The sequence below is a fragment of the Molothrus ater genome, chromosome 4 (genome assembly GCF_012460135.2).
Source record: "Molothrus ater isolate BHLD 08-10-18 breed brown headed cowbird chromosome 4, BPBGC_Mater_1.1, whole genome shotgun sequence".
Taxonomy (NCBI): domain Eukaryota; kingdom Metazoa; phylum Chordata; class Aves; order Passeriformes; family Icteridae; genus Molothrus; species Molothrus ater.
Genome location: NC_050481.2, coordinates 247,410 through 265,335, shown reverse-complemented (window position 1 = coordinate 265,335; position 17,926 = coordinate 247,410). Strand labels below are relative to the sequence as shown.

General features: G+C 40.6%; 1 protein-coding gene across 2 annotated transcripts in view; it reads right to left on the bottom strand.

The window, feature by feature from the left end:
• The window catches only part of SLC7A11 (solute carrier family 7 member 11), a 66,168-nt gene extending 48,626 nt beyond the window's left edge, over positions 1–17,542 (bottom strand). The window contains exons 1-4 of one of the 2 annotated variants that reach the window (XM_036382962.1): positions 17,467–17,542; positions 13,461–13,686; positions 10,662–10,788; positions 6,006–6,121 (exon numbers count right to left, since the gene is read on the bottom strand). In XM_036382962.1, the coding sequence (XP_036238855.1) occupies positions 6,006–6,121; positions 10,662–10,788; positions 13,461–13,686; positions 17,467–17,487 (490 nt within the window). In that variant the 5' untranslated portion in view covers positions 17,488–17,542. Of the gene's footprint in view, positions 1–6,005; positions 6,122–10,661; positions 10,789–13,460; positions 13,781–17,466 lie in introns of those variants that run through there. The other variant, XM_036382961.1, reaches the window with a different exon arrangement.
• Between the last annotated feature and the right edge of the window lie 384 nt (positions 17,543–17,926).

Genomic DNA, 17,926 nt, shown 5'->3' with positions numbered 1-17,926 from the left:
TCCTGTTGTCTTGGTTTAACCCCAAATGGAAATTAAACCTGGCAGCAGCTTGCTCAATTCCCACCTTTCTCCCTGCATCCGCCACTGGAATGAGGAGGAGATCAAAGTAAAACTGGTGGGTTGAGATAAGAACAGTTTAATAATTGAAAACAAAGTAAAATACAGAAATGATATAAAGGATAATAATAATAATAATGATAACAAAAAGAAAAAAAAGGCAAGTGCTGCCCAATACAATTGCTCACCACCCACTCAGAGCCAGAACCCCCATTCCCAAACCTAGATCAGATGCCTTTTCATTTAAATCCTCCCAGTTTATATACCAGGCATGATGCTCTGTGGTGTGGAATATCCTTTTGGTAATCACCTGTCCTGCTATGCTCCCTCCCAGTTTCTTTTGTGAACCTCCTCACTGGCAGAACATGGAGGCAGGGAAAAATGTCCTTGACTATCGGTAAACTGGACTTAGAAAAAACCAAAACATCAGTGTGTTACTAACACCATTCTCATTCCAAATCCAAAACACAGCCCTGTAATAGCTACTGAGAAGAAATTAACACTTACCTGGCTGAAACCAGGACACCTATCACTGTGTCCTTATTTGTAAATAAGTCCCTTGTAAAAAATCCCTTGATAAAAATGTCCTTTGGTAGTCCTTCACAAGAGTAAGTGCAGAGCTGGAGGACTGCAATAGTAGTAATTCAGGCTGCAGAGCTGAGACTTAAGTGCTTACAAATGCTTAGAAAATTTGAGGCCATTTTATTTTTTTTAATTTTATTTTATTGCACTTATTAGGCTGTAGGAGTTTACAGTCTTCTTTATCATATAATACTACATAATATAAATGCATTATTGTTTATTGTAGACTAATAATAATAATAATAGTAGTAATATTTTTTAAAAAAATATTCAGTGTTAAAGGTTTTGTGTGCATGACACTTGTCTAGAAATGTGGGGCTTACACCAGTACCATGTGCCAGCACCGTAGTACTGATTGTGTGAGCAACTGGGTAGTGAAAGGCAATGGGGAAGTGGAATCATAAAGAAAGCTGCTAAAAAGCAAAAAAAGATGATGACAGCTGTGCCAGGGCTCAGGAAGGACATTATATTCTGGGACTATGGCCATTAGTCAATACCTCTCTTCAGAATAGGGCCTATTGGAGATATTTAGAGAAGCCGATTGCAGACACTTTGATAAGGGATCACAGCAAATATCAGAAGGACCAATTTCTCAGAAAAGGGGAAGTGAAAGGAGGACTCAGGTCTAACTTTTGTAACTAAGAGACAGGCATTGAGTGTGGCTGCAATCTCAATGAAGAGACAGTTAGCTCCAGAGGATGAATAACAATACCTCTGTGAGATGCCTACCCCAGATGAGATAGTTTACCTTCAGGAGGTTCCTCTTTCCTCTTTCTCCACTGTATGGGGAGCACAGGAGATTACCTAAACTAAACACCTTGCTAAGATGAATCCTAACCAAGCGTAGTGTGGAGGGAGAACAAAATGGGTACATGAACAATCAAACACAATGGAAACACCAAGCATGTTTTTCACAATCTCTTCCCTTCCACAGACACAGCTATAGACAGATAACAAAATCTAATGGGAGAAGCAGCAGTGAGCATTACATCCTGGCCTACTTTTCAGAATATATGTACCATTGCCTCAGCAGGAGACCAAGAAAACTGCTCTCCCATAACTTGTCAGACTTTTAGGGTCAAGGCATTCAAAAAATGCCAAAAAATACCCTCAATTTGCAGACCCTAATGAGCCAATTAAAAGTCACAGGAAGCACAAGAGCACCTATCAGAGCATATCTGCAAGAGCATATTAGAGCAGATCCCTGCAAGCCAAGAGATATTTTAATGTAAACTGTTTGTCTGAAGACTGTCAGCAGTAGAGAGTGGCATCTGCAATATTTGCCATGATGAGGGGAAAAAAAAGGCATCTAATTATAGACTCACCTAGACACCAATAAAACTTGGGACTGGAGCATTTGCCAGCAAGCACTGATAGACCTACAGCTAACCACAGTTTTCAAGCATAACTTTAGCTCTAACAGCCAAAGTTTGGGGTATTTGAGTTTGCTAGCAGACTTCTCAAAAGAAAAAAAAATAAAAGAGGGGAAATTATATATTATTGCAGTGTAAAATGCCCAAAATACACGTATGAATTAGTGCAAGAACTCATGTGAGTTGGTAGAGTTAGTAAGTGGTTTTCAGTCTCACAGTTTTTAAGGGCTGAAACCTGTTTATCTGCTTTCTGACATGGAGGCCATGTGAAAAGTTTGGAAAAGGCTCAGTTCTATTCAGGCTACATACTGATAGAAGAGTTTGATACCTTTGCACAGCCCAATTTATCCCTTCCTGTTACCATTATATTTAAGTTTACCATTAGGAAAAGAATTTATAAAACAAAGCAATATATGAATACAGGGCCTTTTTTGCAATGATAGGCATGGTGACAGGATGTTGCTTCATGTCAAGAAACAACAAATATGGAGGAGTTTATCAACTTTCACTTCAAGAGGTAAATGAGTTTTAAACTCTTTCTCTTAAAAAGACTACCTTCAGCATCAGAACAAAGGTTGACAACATCCCTTTGCTTTGTGTCCTGGAGCTATTTTGACCTGCTGGAACAAAGCAGGGAGTTAGAAGGGCTAATCTCCTTGCATTTTCTTCAGCTGTCCTTCCCTGTGCAGGAACCCATCCAGCTTCTCTCTCCTCTAGCTGGCCATTTATTTTCATAAAATTGTAGCAATTAGATCCTGTCTCTGGAAGAGTTCAAGGTCAGGTTGGATGGGGCTTTGAGCAACCTGATCTAGTAGAAAATATCCCTTCCCATGACAGGGTGATCTTAAACATCCTTTCCAACCAAAACCATTCTATGAGTCTATGAAATGTATAGTGTAATAAAAATCTTTGAGACATCTGCTCCTCTTTCACATACAGTTAATTAACCGAGTTGAGAAAAAGTTCATGGCAGACTGACAAATTGAGATCTGCATATCCAGTATTTGATCTAGGTTTTTCTCCTTGTGAAGACTTGCTTAAGAAACACCAAGTGAATTTAAGTGATTTATAAGTTTGAAAAGAACAGGAAGGTTTTGCTCAGAGGTTCAGAAAGCTGTGGCATCTGAATAGAGACTCCACACCAGCATCCTTCTCTCTACAGAGACATTGAAATGTTTGGACATTTTAGTTGGTTGGTCATGGTAAAAAGAGAAAAACCATAATAAAGGCAACTAAAAATGAAAGCAGCATATTGTGGAACAGAAAATTTGTTTTTACAGATCGTTCAAGATTGCTCTGAACAGGTGATTTTGAGGGGAATTTTGTGCCCAGCATATGTCTTTTTCCAATAAATAATAAAGCCAGGACAAGGGGTTTTTTAAATGTCACCATGACCTGTAGTTGCATTTTAACTTTCATCTGATCTACATCTCCTTTGCACTGTCTTTCCTTTTTCACCGAAGAGGCACAGAGGTGGGGAGCAGAATGGCTCTAGCCCCTCTATAAGAAATATATTTTGGCAGCTGGCAGAGAAGCAAGAGTATTTGCTACTCCCCAGCATAATCCTGGTTGCATCCACCTCAGTCAACCTTTTAATAATAGGCTTCAGATGCATCAGTAGAGATACAGGTGGGCAGAAAAACAAAAAAGGAAAGAGAAAAGCTGTATTGTGACAAGGACAGAAAAAACTGGGCTACATTGCCAGTGAGGGTTTAAAAAACTCCCATGCTGGAGATTTTAAGGCCAGTTTTGACAAACATCTGTAAGAAATTGTTTAGATAACACTGATTGTGTTTGGGATCAGAGGATCACCTGAAGATTTTTCAAAATTTCTCCCTCTCCTTTCTAGTACAATGAGAAATGACAAGGTAAAACTTTCAGCCGAGGACAGAGTTCAGCAGTGCATCCCACTGCCTTTCCCCATGCAATAACGACATATACACAATCTGTGCTCTCTCATCAGGCAAGGAAGGAAAAGGGAACAGGCATGGGTAAGAAAAAGGCATGTCACTTCACTTTCTGATTAACTTAAAATTTGAAGTGGAAACAAACACTACTTTTTCCACCATTATATTGGATTCCAAGATCTCCAGAGCTCCAAAGTGTCTGTTCAGTTCAGCACCTTAATCTTACCTGTCACTCTGCCTACATGCCCAATACCAAACATTTGTAGCAATTACCACCACAGCATGATTCTTACCACACAAGGATAACATTCAGACACTCTGGGATCCTTGAGGTTAATTGCAGCAGAAGTTCTAAGAACTACTACAAATGAAACTCCATTGTAGAACATACTGCAAATAATGAAGCCCCAATCTGGCATATCATTGTTTTTCTCAGCATCATCCCATTCACCACTACAAGTTTTCTACAAGAATCCCTTCTTTCAGTGAAATGCCAGTTCACCCTAACTGTGCTGTACAGACCCACTCTGAACAGGAGCATCTGACCTCCCCTCTCTCTTTAGGCTGTGATTATTTCAGCCTGACTCCACCTCCCCTGCAATGCTACTTATTTGTTCAATTATTTTGCCAAGCCCTGGCCTATTATACAGATTTTCACTTAAATTAAAAGTAATAAAAACATATTTCAAATTGTTCACCTATTGTGCTTGAATCACATGCAATTAACAAAATGCCTTGATGGAGTCCTCACTTAATATTCCTTTTGTCTCAGTGACCTTAATATTACTGAACATCTGTTTCACTCCTGTCTTGCACTGAAATGTTTTAGACAGATGTAGCTGAAAAAAGTCATTGACCTCAAAATTCAAACCCCTAATTCAATTATTCCTATGAAACCTATAGTTTGTGCATAATTGAGTTAGAAAGGAATGCAGTCACATACTGATTTTTTAACACTCCCAGCAGAAAGGAAATCTTACAGACAAAGCTCCCACAAAAAGCCACAGTAACCTGGAGACTGGAAATTTAAATGTCAATTGAACTCCTTGCCCCGAAGAAAAAAAGTCATCTGAACCTATTATTGTGCAAAACTGAAGGGGTCTCCTGTGGGCCTTTGATCATTTTGCATGTCTTAATTCCTTTTTCCAGTCTTTTTGTTTCTGATATGCGCACTGAGCAAATTTAAAGGAACAACCTGTTACTAATTACTCAGGTCTACTCTGCACTCCCTCCCAGCACAGCTGAATTCCAATGTGTGCCCACAAGGAGCATTCTCACCTGTGACCAGGCAGACCTGGAAACAAGCCTCTAATGCTACAAGCTCCAGAGTCCCAGTTCCATCATTTTTGTTCCCTCCCATTGCATGCATCCTCCACACCAGCCCAGGTACACTGTAAAGCCTCTGCTGTCAGGGTAGTGCCCCTATTTCCACTGCAAATATTGGCTTTCTGTGACCCTAAATGATCCCTTTTACACTAGGGAACTCTTTTTACAGAGTTAGCAAGTGTAGGACAACAAGCCAGCAACAACCATGCACCAGGCTGTATGTTCTGCTCCCAGAATTCAGTTCCTGCTTTCTGAACCACAAGTGCCTCAATAAGGATTATTGCCAGGATGGAAAGAGTGGGAGTGGGGAAGATGACCTCATGTTGCTGTCTGCACTCAAGAGAACTACGTTTCTTCATGACATCATATTTGGCATTCAATTGCCTCCTAAAACCAAGGTAGAGCAAAGCACTTAAAGAAGGTAATCATTCTTCCATATCTCTGACACTGCCTCGCCGTCTCTTAGGGACTGAAATTGCTTCTACAAAAGTAATGACAATTTGGCCATAAATTCAAGTGGCAACAGAATCAGCCTTGATAATAAATTTTCCCAGCCATTGATAAAGTCTGTTGTTCTTTTTGCTCCTGCCTTAGTTCACAAACACACACACCCAGGCAAAATGTCACACAGGTGCCCCTGGCATTGGATGCACAGTAATTAATGATTTACATCAAGCAGCAACCTGCTCAGTGTGCTATATATTTTTTTTTAATTTATATAATCTTTACCCTCCCCTGAAACCTAAAATGGAACACTTACTGATGCCGACAGCTGTGATAAGTTTAATCGCAAGTTCTGGGATTTCACACTGCATAAAGAAAGGCTCCAAGATGTAGCGTCCAAATGCCAATGATATCACTGCTGTGGCAGCAGGGCTGGAGGGAAAGAAAAACAAAGTCACAAAATTAATCTGTGATAGTACATAGTTATTATTCTTACTGGATCATACTGTAACTTCCCTATCAGAGAACTGTGAACCTTAATTTTGGTGCTTCCTTGTAGCTTTGCTGACATGCACCACAGTTTCTGAATGTAGCACTACTGAGTGATTCTGATCTTGACAGCAACACTTCTTACCAGGGTGGCTCTTACAACTTCCATGTTGCAAAGCAGTTATAATCGAAAAGGAAATGTATCAACAGAAATCTTCATTCACTCACTTGAAGTGAACATAGCCAGTGAGAGGAATAGCAGATTTGTCTTTACAAACCATCTGTGGGTCTGCTGGTAGATAAAACTAGCACTGGGAGATAAAAGAAACGATGGGAAGGATTCCACTGATTGATGAATGGAAAAAGATATTTGCTTTTACAAATGAACTTTAGGTTTGCTGATAAATGAAATTAGACATTGAAAGATGAAAGAAACAATGGGGAATAAAAACCCCTAAATTCCACAAGAATTAAAAATTAAAAGGGAAGGTTGTACATTAGAGGGGAATCTTCGGTATCATCTTCGGTATCAGGTATATGGGGAAGTCTGTACCTCTCAAGTACCTTAGCCAATGGGGAAAGAGAAAAGGAAAATGTGGCTGGGAAATTGGGATAAAAAGAAGGCTGTGTCCTCCAAAAATCTGAGATCCCAGGGCAATGCCTCATGGCTTCTCTGTTTTTTTGAACAAAGTAAAAGGATTCCTCTGTCTCCTTCTTGGACATAAACCTCTGATGTTTGTGGATTAATTTTCCTAACACCAGGATCAGATTACATGGGCAACACCCTGCTAAAAAGTCAGTGAATTTTAGTGGCCAGCTATACCTCACCCCTCAGAGACAAAAGCAAATGAAATTCATTCACAGTGAGAATTTTGGTTTACTAAAATAAGCATCCAAAATCTACCCAGATCTTTTATGGGATTTTACCCAGATCTTAAATGGGATTTTCTAAAATACAAACAGAATATTTTCCTTTTATTGACTAACAATTTCCTAATACTGCAGCTAAAAGCAAAAATCCCTGTAGTAAACCATAGAATATCATAAAACAAAGGAATATGAAAAAATACATAATATTTCTTTATTTGGTCAGTTAGTGCCTTTCATAGTAAGAATTAAGCTCTCCAACACCCCACAAAGTTGTTGCATTTACAAATTTGAAATGCTCATAATATTTATACAGCCTTTCCCTTTGAGGGAAGCTAATTGTTTGACAGAAGCCTTAGCACTGACACACATTAGTAGCAAATTAGCCTGTGCCTGCATATTACTGTTCATGTTCCACTTGGGAGGACATTTTCACTCATTTTAGGACATTTGGTGGCATCTGTGTTTTATCACATACACACTGTAGGACAAAAGAACACATGATTCTCAAAGGATTTCTGAGTTGAACAAGAGTCCATGCAAATTTCTTGTGAAAAAATCTGCAACACCTCACTTCACAGAATTTTGATAAAAATTCCATGGAACAGGGTAAAAATTCTGCAGAGACGTTGTTGTTCTCCATCAAACAATAAAAGAATTTCCCACAAGGGAGTTGCACCCTGGAAACAAAACACTCTTTGTGCTATGACTCAAGCCAGAAGTCATACACTGCGTTGGACCAAGCTGCAGAGCAGGACAGAACAGAACAATCTGCCTCAGTAAGTTTCTGCATGGATGAGCAAGGGCTGCTGCACGAGCATCTCCCACACATGGGGATGTTCTTCTCACTGGACAAAAAACGGCTTTACAAATTTTGTCTGGGTTTTCACAGACATTTATTGACTTCACCTATTTCTAATTCATATCAGAAGATCATCAGGCTTCTGGCATTCAAGTACTGCAGGCAGCCTGCCATAAGTGGTTTTGGAGTACCCTAGATCAGATGAAAGATCAGATCTTTGGAGCTGTCCCAGACTTTTTTCCTTGGTCCCAGCTCCTTTCCCCAGAACTTGGATTTTGCCCTCCTATTTCAAGGAAAAGCCTTTTTAAAGAAGCAGTCACTGCTATCTATACCACCACTATGTTTCTAAAAGCATAGCTCCTAAATTGCACCTCTAATAAATAGCTCTGACATTCCCATGTCTTGGGGGAGATGTTGCTAGCAGCGCAGACAATCAGTGGAGGGGGAAGTTCAGAGAGTGAAACAGTATTAAAAAAAAACAGACAGATGGGCGTTTAGGGACATAGCTGAGTGGTGGACTCAGCAGTGCTGAGTTAATGGTTGGACTCAATGATCTTGGAGGCCTTTTTCAACCTTTCTGATTCTATGCTTTTCCTTTTGCTACAGTGCTCAATAGCTGTGTGCTCGGGAGCAGGTAGAAAGTGCATGACCAGCTTTCACTGAAGGGCAAGGATATAGGAAGACACCAGATGAGGACCAAGACAGGGTCCCAGCACATACCACAGGTGAGTCAGGCACCTGGCAGCACACTCTGATCCAGCCTTTGTTTGGCAACCACCACAGTGAAGCTCACAGACAATGCAGTCGCACTGCTGTCTTTCCTTATTTGAAAAGTAGTTGTTGGGGGTTTTTTAAAGGTATATAAATATGTATAAAATATTAAGGTATATAAATATGTATAAAATACACACAACCTGGCTTTGGGAAAGAAAAAGGTTCACACTGAGTGCACTGAGAAGCAGTGCAGTGCAAGGCAGAACTAATTGGTATGTGGGCAGAGTAGTTAAGTGTGTCCTCCACTGTCACGTAGCAGCTTTAAAGAGATAGATGAGAGCAGGAAATGTCTATTTTGCTGGTGACTCCTCTGCCAGCCTATGAGTGTGATAATCCTGCAATTTTTCAGAAGAAAAATCAGTCTAGCTGAGACGTGTGTGTGCAACTTCATCTGCTGAAAACAAAAAATAAACACATAAGCGGTCACAAGTTCTTTGATGGTAGCAATTAGTTTCCTGATGCAGGAGTCAGATATAAAACTCCACACAGAGTTTCAGCAGTGCTGCTCTGGTCATTGCAAGTTATAACATGTATGGCTTCCTCACAGCCTCTCAGACTGGGTGATTAAAGAATCCGCTGATATTCTCTCCCATGCAACGCAATTATTTTCTGGGTGTGGGGCAGATCACGATGACTAAGAGCATTTATACAACACTCCTGGGACATTGTTGTATGTAAAAAAGTAATTATTTTGTGAGGAAAGGAATTTATGAGGCCTGGTTTCTTGTGGGTGTTGTGCTAGGTTAATAAGTTCCCTCTGCTGAACCAGGTGCAGATTAAGAGGGAGATTTCTATTACTGTTCCCTTTTGTTGATTCTCTAATGTGAAATGATATAGCTGTTCAACCTGTGAAAATATAGTTCTCGTTCCACTGCCTGATTTTTCCCTCTTGGCAAAGAGTTCATACAGTTGAGACATCTGCCCTTTCATCACATTTGATGGAAATGATGCAGTTAATTCAAAGGCTGCATTTTGGTGGGGAGGTTGTGTTGGACCATCTGACATACAAAGCTATTTCCTCTGGAAACAACACAAGGATTTATAGATTCATAATGACTCAGCACCATCAGCACTTTTAAACTCAACAATCTATGCTAGGACTTGTCAGTGTTATGTAAACGTGGCTGTGATTTGAAATCATGCTTGTGCCTCATTTGTGACTAATCTGCTGATTGCAGAAGAGGGGGAAGAAGTGCTAACCAGCCTGATGCCGGGGATGGAGCATTCCCAAAGTCATTTTGTATAAGTGAGTTGCCCTGCTCTATATGTATCAAGATCTCCAAACTCAGCACAACTGTAAAAATAAAAAGGTAGGCTACACGTGAGTTTGAGACATTGATCCATTTACATTATGAAAGTTTATTTTATACAATTCAACACTTTCATATTGTAATTCTTCTGCACAAAGGCTGCATGAGTCACAGGTTTACACACCAAGGCAATATATTGGACATTTTAGGGATGTGAAGACAATGTTTCTTTATTTGGTCTGCTAGTGTTTTTCAAGTAAGAGTCAAGTTCTCCAACACCCCACAAAAACAAAATATTGGGGCCCCAATCTGACGTATAAATCATACATGGTGCCCCTAACTCTGAAAACTACTGGACAATAGTCTCACCAGGAGTTATTCCTGTATCCATAGACAACAGTAATTGCTCCAGAAGGTAGTGCCAAGACTGAGAAAAGGTAAAGGTGACTTCTCTCTTTCACTGTACCATATCTAGGTATGGCTAACAACATTATTAGTGACATCAATGGACATAGTAAGCTTACCAAAATGAAGGCAATTTATTGAATTTTTGTGGCAGGGAGTTTTCTTATTTCCCCCATATATACACACGTGTCTCCTTGAACATTTCAAAGCTGATGAGAAGAATAGCATTTTTAAACTCTCTGAAGCAATCACAGTGAAAGAACACAGTTAACTGACCAAAATATATTTGATTTTTCTTTCTTTTTTTCCCAGCATATATCAGAGATTTTTCTTTATGATTGACATGTGCATGCCATCAGAAAAGAAAGAGTCATGATACACTTACCGAATGATGAGGAGTTCAACCCAGACCCTCACAAATGCAGGTAATGGGCCAAAGGCCTCCAGGATATAGGTGTAGTGACCACCAGATTTCTTAATGCATGTTCCTAGTTCAGCATAGCAGAGGGCACCTGTGAGAATTCAACAGTGCCAACATGAGAGATATCCAGAAATACCTACCAAAACATTTATAGCCTAAACAACAGAGCTTCCATGGCATCACAACTACTTTATATATTTTTTAATTTTTTTCCAACTAATTTTGTAAGTTTTAATTCACTCAGTTAGACACGCAGTAAACCAAACCATTTATCCAGTTACATATAAAGCCTCTGGACAAGCTATTTGCAATTACTACTGTGCTACTCAATATCTTGTGAAGAAGGACAAAAAATTGGGGTGACACACCAGCCACCCTACTTCTCAGGCAGCTAGATTGCAATACTAAATGCAAGATTTCTGACACAATTGCTTGTTATCAAAGGCTGATCTAATCCTTTCAGCCTTAGAGATGCCTGGCTCCAATTCTGAAGGTCTGAAAACTATATTGCCTCTCCTCAGCCATGGGCAAAAGCAACCAAATGGCCAAAATTTGGAAGCAGGATCTGCAGAATAAGGATTTTCCTCAACACTATTCCTAACATCTTCCATACAAAACTCGGGAGATGGCTTAGTCACAGCTTTTCAACGCTAATGGATTGTTTTTTGTGTACTGCAAATGCAGTGAAAGGTCAGGAACCATGAAGCAGTTACAAAGCCGGGGATTCATGGCTCCACACATGGACCACATCAATAGCGTTCCACAACCAACAAACACAGCCAGCCCTCTTGGAAGACTCTGAGAAAACAGTAATAAACAGTAATAAAGATTGTTAGCACTGCATCACAGTGGCTTAAGAGGCTTAAGATCAGCAACATACAGGAACTCATTTCAGCTCTCTTCCCTGCACGCCTTTGCGTCACAACACTTTTAGATAAGTATAGTTGTCAAAACCACATCACATGTACCAGCCCATCAAAGCTGTACCACATGATGACAAATTTTCCAGCCCTGTTCATTTGTTTTGCTTGGGACTTTGCAAAAATGTGGCAACTTTTTATCTGCTATTCTCTAGCTTACCTGAAGATGTGTTTAAAGGAATCCTTACAGCCACATTAAAAAAAGGTAATTCTGAATTTTCTTTTGCTAGCCTCTTCTGCTGAGATTCAGGATGAAATGAAATTGTGTTTTAATATAAGTTATAAACACAGCCTCAGCAAGACCTTACGTGACCTCTACATGTGATTTAACTATAACTAAGTCACACAAGGAATGAAAAACCAAAATATTAAAAAAAAAAGCAACAACCAAAAAACAAACAATCAATCTGTAACAGGTCCATTCTGAGAACAAGATACTATGTTTTGCTGTGCCAATTTACACAGTTCTTCATATCTAGAGGTCTGGAAAATGACCTAAAAAATCTGTTTGATAAAAGAGAGAGGGTTTTTTGGTTTTGTTTTGATTTGGGGTTTTTGTGGGGTTTTTGTGGTTTTCTGTTTGGGTTTTGGTGGGGTTTTTTTTGTTGGTTTTTTTTTTGGTACAGACTTTATCTCACAGCCAGAATAACTTTACTACTGCTAAAGTTATAGCCATAAATGTAGTGCTTCAGCAAATTCTGGGTTAAGTAACTCAAAAGACCAAGGTCTTTTGATAGGGTTACAAATAGGATCTGAGGTTTTTCTTGATAGCGGAATTTTGTTGCAGGCAGATCTTCCATATTTGTACAGGAGATTATGCTGCACATTTATCACTTGACCCAATGGATCCTAACTTACTCAACTGTTTGGCCTGGGTGGGTTTAGCCTGTGAAGAATATTTCTTTTAAGTTCAGAGCCAATTTACAAGGTGGCATTTGCATGTTCTGCCTATTAAGTAGACACTTAGTCCCTCTTTGTCCTCTTCACCTCCTGCCAGTAAACAAGCAGTTTCCCTTTTAAATAAAGCCAATATTCATGTCACTTCTTCAGTTTCTTTGAGATTAACTCATTAAATAGGTCAATGAACCCTCTGTCCCACAGAAGCCAGGGTGGGGTTTTCCACTCTGAATGAGGGTTTTGTTTTGTACAGAACAACTTAACTGGACTTCTTCACAATTCAACACTCTCCAAGAATACAAAGAATCAAACAAAAACACTCCCACAATGTGCAGGCCAGCAATCAAACTCCCAGGGCAGATTTGCTTCCATCACACTGGTTTTTGTAGCCAAATCTTTCAAAGCAACATCACAAGCGAGGAAGGAAGAGCTGGGAAGAGGGGTTATTAGTATTATTGTTTTGCTCCCCTTCATGCCAATACAGCTTACCTACAGTAGGAATTATTCCTCTCAGACCTTGCTCTAGCCTCTGGGGAACTAGGTTGAGCTGTCTAAACATTTCAGTGTTGTTCAAGAAGTGTGTTCATCTAGCTGCCAGGTCTTTACAAGCAAACCATAAATATGTCTTACAGACAGGAGGAAAACATACAGCACATTCTGTAGGGAAAAATGCTCATTTAGTTTTCCTGTTCCTTTAGGGACCCATTAAAAAAAAATATAAAATTTGTGCTTCCAGCTTTCACCATCTGGTGCCGGGAGTTGGGGGACAGGGGTTGCAAATCTTTGCACCCTCCACAAACCCATCATGAAGCACAGACCTTCTGTAGTCCCATTGGTGCTCAAGCTCTGCACTCTGACTTCCTATCCAATAGTAAAATCAGAGAAATAATCACAACAATTCTCCAGCTGCCCCTCTAGACCAATTAGAAACTTTTCAGGGACTTACCAAAAAGCGAGAGGATGCCACACACTGTCCAGACAGTCAAGGACATGCCCACGCTGCCTGTGTTCTTCAGGATGCCTTTGGGAGAGATGAAGATGCCAGCTCCAATGATAGTGCCAATTATGATGGATATCCCCCTCAAAAGCGTCACTTTCTTCTTCAGCACAACTTTTCCCTCCTGGGCTGGCTGTCCGCTGTCCAGAGAGGACAACTTGCCATTAGCTTGTCCCTGCAAGTAGCTTCCATTAGAGACCGTGGGCACAGCAGCTTTCCTAAACATGCTACAGTGCCACCAGCACTCTGCTGGCAAGCACAGGCAGAAAAGTTTTCAGCAGAAACTGAAGAGGTTTTTTCCCTCTCTATGTAGCCAACTACTTTGTCTCTTCCTGTTTTATCTTTCCAGCTGCTCCTACACACAGGTAACAAGCTCTTAAAGAGTCTGTGAGCCCTTCCTGTGATCCAAGCCCAGCTCAGGAACACCTGCGTTTTCACACTGTGGTACTGCCCTATCATTGGAAACCAGCTCAGCTTCCGCATGGACTTGTATTTAAGCTCTTGTCATACCAAGTTACTCTAGCTGAATGATGATGCAAATTCTCCAGGTTTGCATCAGCCATTTGAGAAACCGCTGGCATTACTCAGCATTTCTTTTTTTTTTTCCTTCTTTTTTTGGTTGTTGTTTTTCCTTCCCCCCCCCCCCCCTTTTTTTTTTCTTTTTAAACTGTAGGGGCATGTTGTGCAACTGACCTGGGGGTGGTGAGAAGAACAAAGCACTTGCAAGCAACTCAAGCCAAACCTCACCAATCAATGCAAGCATATCAGCCTCGACACCCTGAGACACACTCCCAATTTTTTAAAGCAGCTCAGAGCCAGAAACAAAAGCCTGCCTAAACATAAAGCTCGTCAGAGCAAAAGGGGAAAAGAAATCAAACAGGATACGTCATCCCTGGGTCTAATCCAATTTCATTCTCGAAAAACTCTCAACAAAAGTTCAGTTTGTGGGGGCTGAACTTCTAGCGTCGCAGTTGATCCGCCTCTCTCACGTCCATGTTACAAATTTGGAAATCTCCGCAGGGACCAGGACCCACTGTAAAGGATCCATAGAGCCCCGGTGTTACCCCCAGTTACTTAGCAACATCCCCCAGTCAGCCTAAGGAGCACACAGGCGTGATTTCCACAGAACAGCAATATTCCTAGGTGCAGCTGTTTTCCGGGATGTCAGGAAATGGCACCATGACACCACCTTGTTAAAATGCACTGCAAAGGTTCACAGCCACCTGGAATGTGTGAGCAGGCAGGAACAGAGCAACACCCCAGAGCACAGGATCTCCAGGAGCTCAGGAATCAGAATGGCATTTCTGTGTTATCCCTGAAAACATAAAAATCCGCAGCCCTCCCCATGCCAGATAAACAGGTAATCAGGTGCATAAATACATTTGCTTCACCTGATCGTTCAAAATTCAAACGGAGCATTTAAAGTGTTAAAAAGAGGTGCCTTCTCCTAAAACAGAGCAAAAATCAATAGCCTTCAAGCATTTTTGACCTAATCAAGGGACAGCCTTTATAATATATGCCAAAGGGGAAAAATTCTTCGTGGTATAACTATTGCAGCTGCTAATAGCTTCAGATTAGATCAGTGTAGTGAGAGGTTATTGCTACAGTTACTGCTCTTACAGGTATTGCTTAATTAGTACCTTGGTTTGGGAGTAAAAAGAAGATCAGTTAAACCATTTTCTCCTTCAAAAGAAGGCACTCAGCTCAGAGCACAACTATGCTTTCAAATTTATGTGAGAAAGAAGAGATACCAACATGCTGCAGCTGTAAAACTTGAGTGTTTTTAAAGCCTCATATTTTCAGTTATAACTCACTTGTAATAGTTGGCACTGAGATGAAAGAAAGCATAAAAAATGCTTATCTGGTTTAAATGCACACAGGTGAAAAGCAAAGTGATTGTAGCTTTTGACTGCAGAGCAGTCAAGTGCTTGTCCGGTTTTCTGAACATATCCTACTTCTGCCTCCCCCTTTTGATGTGCTCAGTAGCTGATCCCTCAGCTGTCAGCTGATCCCTGTACAGCAGCCCACATGTGACTGCACAGACTGATTGCAGACAGGACCTTCCCTGTTACCCTGCAGTCCAAACCAAGCCAATTTCCATGGCACCAGTGACCAGTAAGGCCAGGATTAGGTGGCATGCTGTGCCAAGATGTTTTCTCTTGGTGCACGTTCCATGGGCTGCCCCCCAATAAGGTCAGGCAACTGGATCAAATCAAACCAGCAAAAAGCATTAACCAGAGAACTGAGTTGGGCTGGTGACCTTTATTTTCATTTTCAAAGGCTTTTTAATGAAGAAGCACATGACATCTTCAAACATCTGATACTTTAATGGAGACATTCTTAACTAATGTTTAGCCTTTATTTACACAGGAAGTTGGTTCCAAGATCAAACAAAAGCTCAATAACCAGACGACCCCGAGGCAGCTCCCAGCAAGCCAGTTGTCTGCAACAACCATCCAGTACAAATCCTGGGCAGTATAATGGCTTTCAAATAACATTTGATTACTAGCCAGGAGAATACATGTTTCCCCTTTGGGCATGGCAATTAACACTGTCCCACGCAGGGAAAAGGGTGCTTGCTCCTTCAGTGGTATAGGGATAGCATGCATGCAAATCTTAGGACTTTCTGAAATTCCCAGGGAAATTTATAAGGTAGGACCAGAGAAAAGCTAGATGCAGAAAACTCCTTTTCCTAACTCCTGGCAGCTTGCTAGTGATCTCATTATTTGTAGCCTTCCCAGGGAGTATGTTTGTGTACTTCTTCATAGCTTCTCAATTCTATTCACTAAAAAAAAGAAAAATAGGAGCTTTTCTCCTTTGAGTTCCAGCCTTACTTCCAATTATTAGTTCCACTCAGGCTAAGGAATACTTATTTGGTGTTGGGGGATTATTTGTTATATTCTGGGAATTTCATGAGAATTATCCATCAACTGAGCCCAGTCCTATGGAGGTCACAAAGCTGGAAGAGGGTCATAACTGTCTGCTGACCCCACTTACAGTATACTCACAAAATCTCTTCTGATTATTTGTATCTCACCGTCCACTTTTACTTCAATTATTCATCACAGAGCAAGTACCGCTATGCAAACACAACAAACAATGCTCAGTCTTCTCAAAGAGCTTTTCTGAAAGCACAGGGGTTAACCTGTCCAACAGGTTAGAGCTCAGAACAGCTCCATTCTTCCATAAAAACTCACTCTAAAAGCAGAACAAAAAGGTATAAGGTGCAATTTTCTTTAGAGTGATGAAATTTTTTGAAGCAGTGTTTCTAAAAAAACATGTTCTGAAAAGAAACCTTCAGCCTCTAATAGCATCTGGCATTGTGCATAGCCTTTTTATTTTTTCTCTCTGGTTGTTTTTCTTCTAATTCATAGACATTTTCTCCTGAACAAACACTTTAAAGCATAACTGAGATCATCACTGTGAAACAGTTTCCTTTTGACTCTTACTGCCAGGCCTGATCAATCTATCCACTGTCTATTCCAAACAAAAATCCTTATCAGAAAAGCCTACAAGTCCTACACCTATACCCCGCAAAGAGCTAAAACATCAGCCAGAAGATTCAGCAACCGAGGTTGCCTGAATGCCATCAGTGGCCTCACACAGTGTGAATAACCTTGCTGGTCAGCTGCACCTCTCTTCTCAGTGCTTGAACATCACAGGGAATAACAACAGCTCAGTACCACAGGCTGAACATACCTGACACGGTGTTAGCCCTGCTTATCACACTAACAGAGTTTTTGCCAACATCTGGACACAGCTGTATCATTCCAAAAAAGCTACAATTTTGGTATTTCCTCTGGGGAATGCTACAGAACACACACAAAGCATTCACCTTTATGGTAATGCTACAACAAATGCAGCAAAGTGAAGAACTTAAAGTTCAATCCTGAACTTGAGTTCCCAATTCTCAAGCCCACAAAAACTCTATAATTTCTAGATGTAGAAAGCATACCTTGACAACGTTTCCAGGCATTTGTCTATCAGCTTATTGCATCAAACAAATCCAAAGAGTCACAAGTCGAGCCTCCAGCCACACATTGCCATGCTGACTGGAAACACAGGAATGAAAGAGGAAGTTCAGCCAGACTGAAAAGGCGAGGAAAGCCCCAAACTATTACATGTGGGTGGCATGGCATGAAAAATGTTGTTTAGAAAACTGATCTGAGTCTTCTGTGTACAATGCCAAGTTGTTTGTGAGCTTCAGAAAGCAGCCCTGCAGAAAGGCAGCAGTCTGGTTTCAAATGTCAAAGGATGGGAAAATACCTAAAAGAATTTGTTTCATGTAGATAATCTAGCATTGAGAAGTTTTGACTGGGGATTTCAGCTCCTATTGTAGTGTTGAGAAGGAGTTTAACTAGCACTGGGGGGAGAAAATCTATAAGCATTTAAAAACTAAGGTATCACTGAGAATA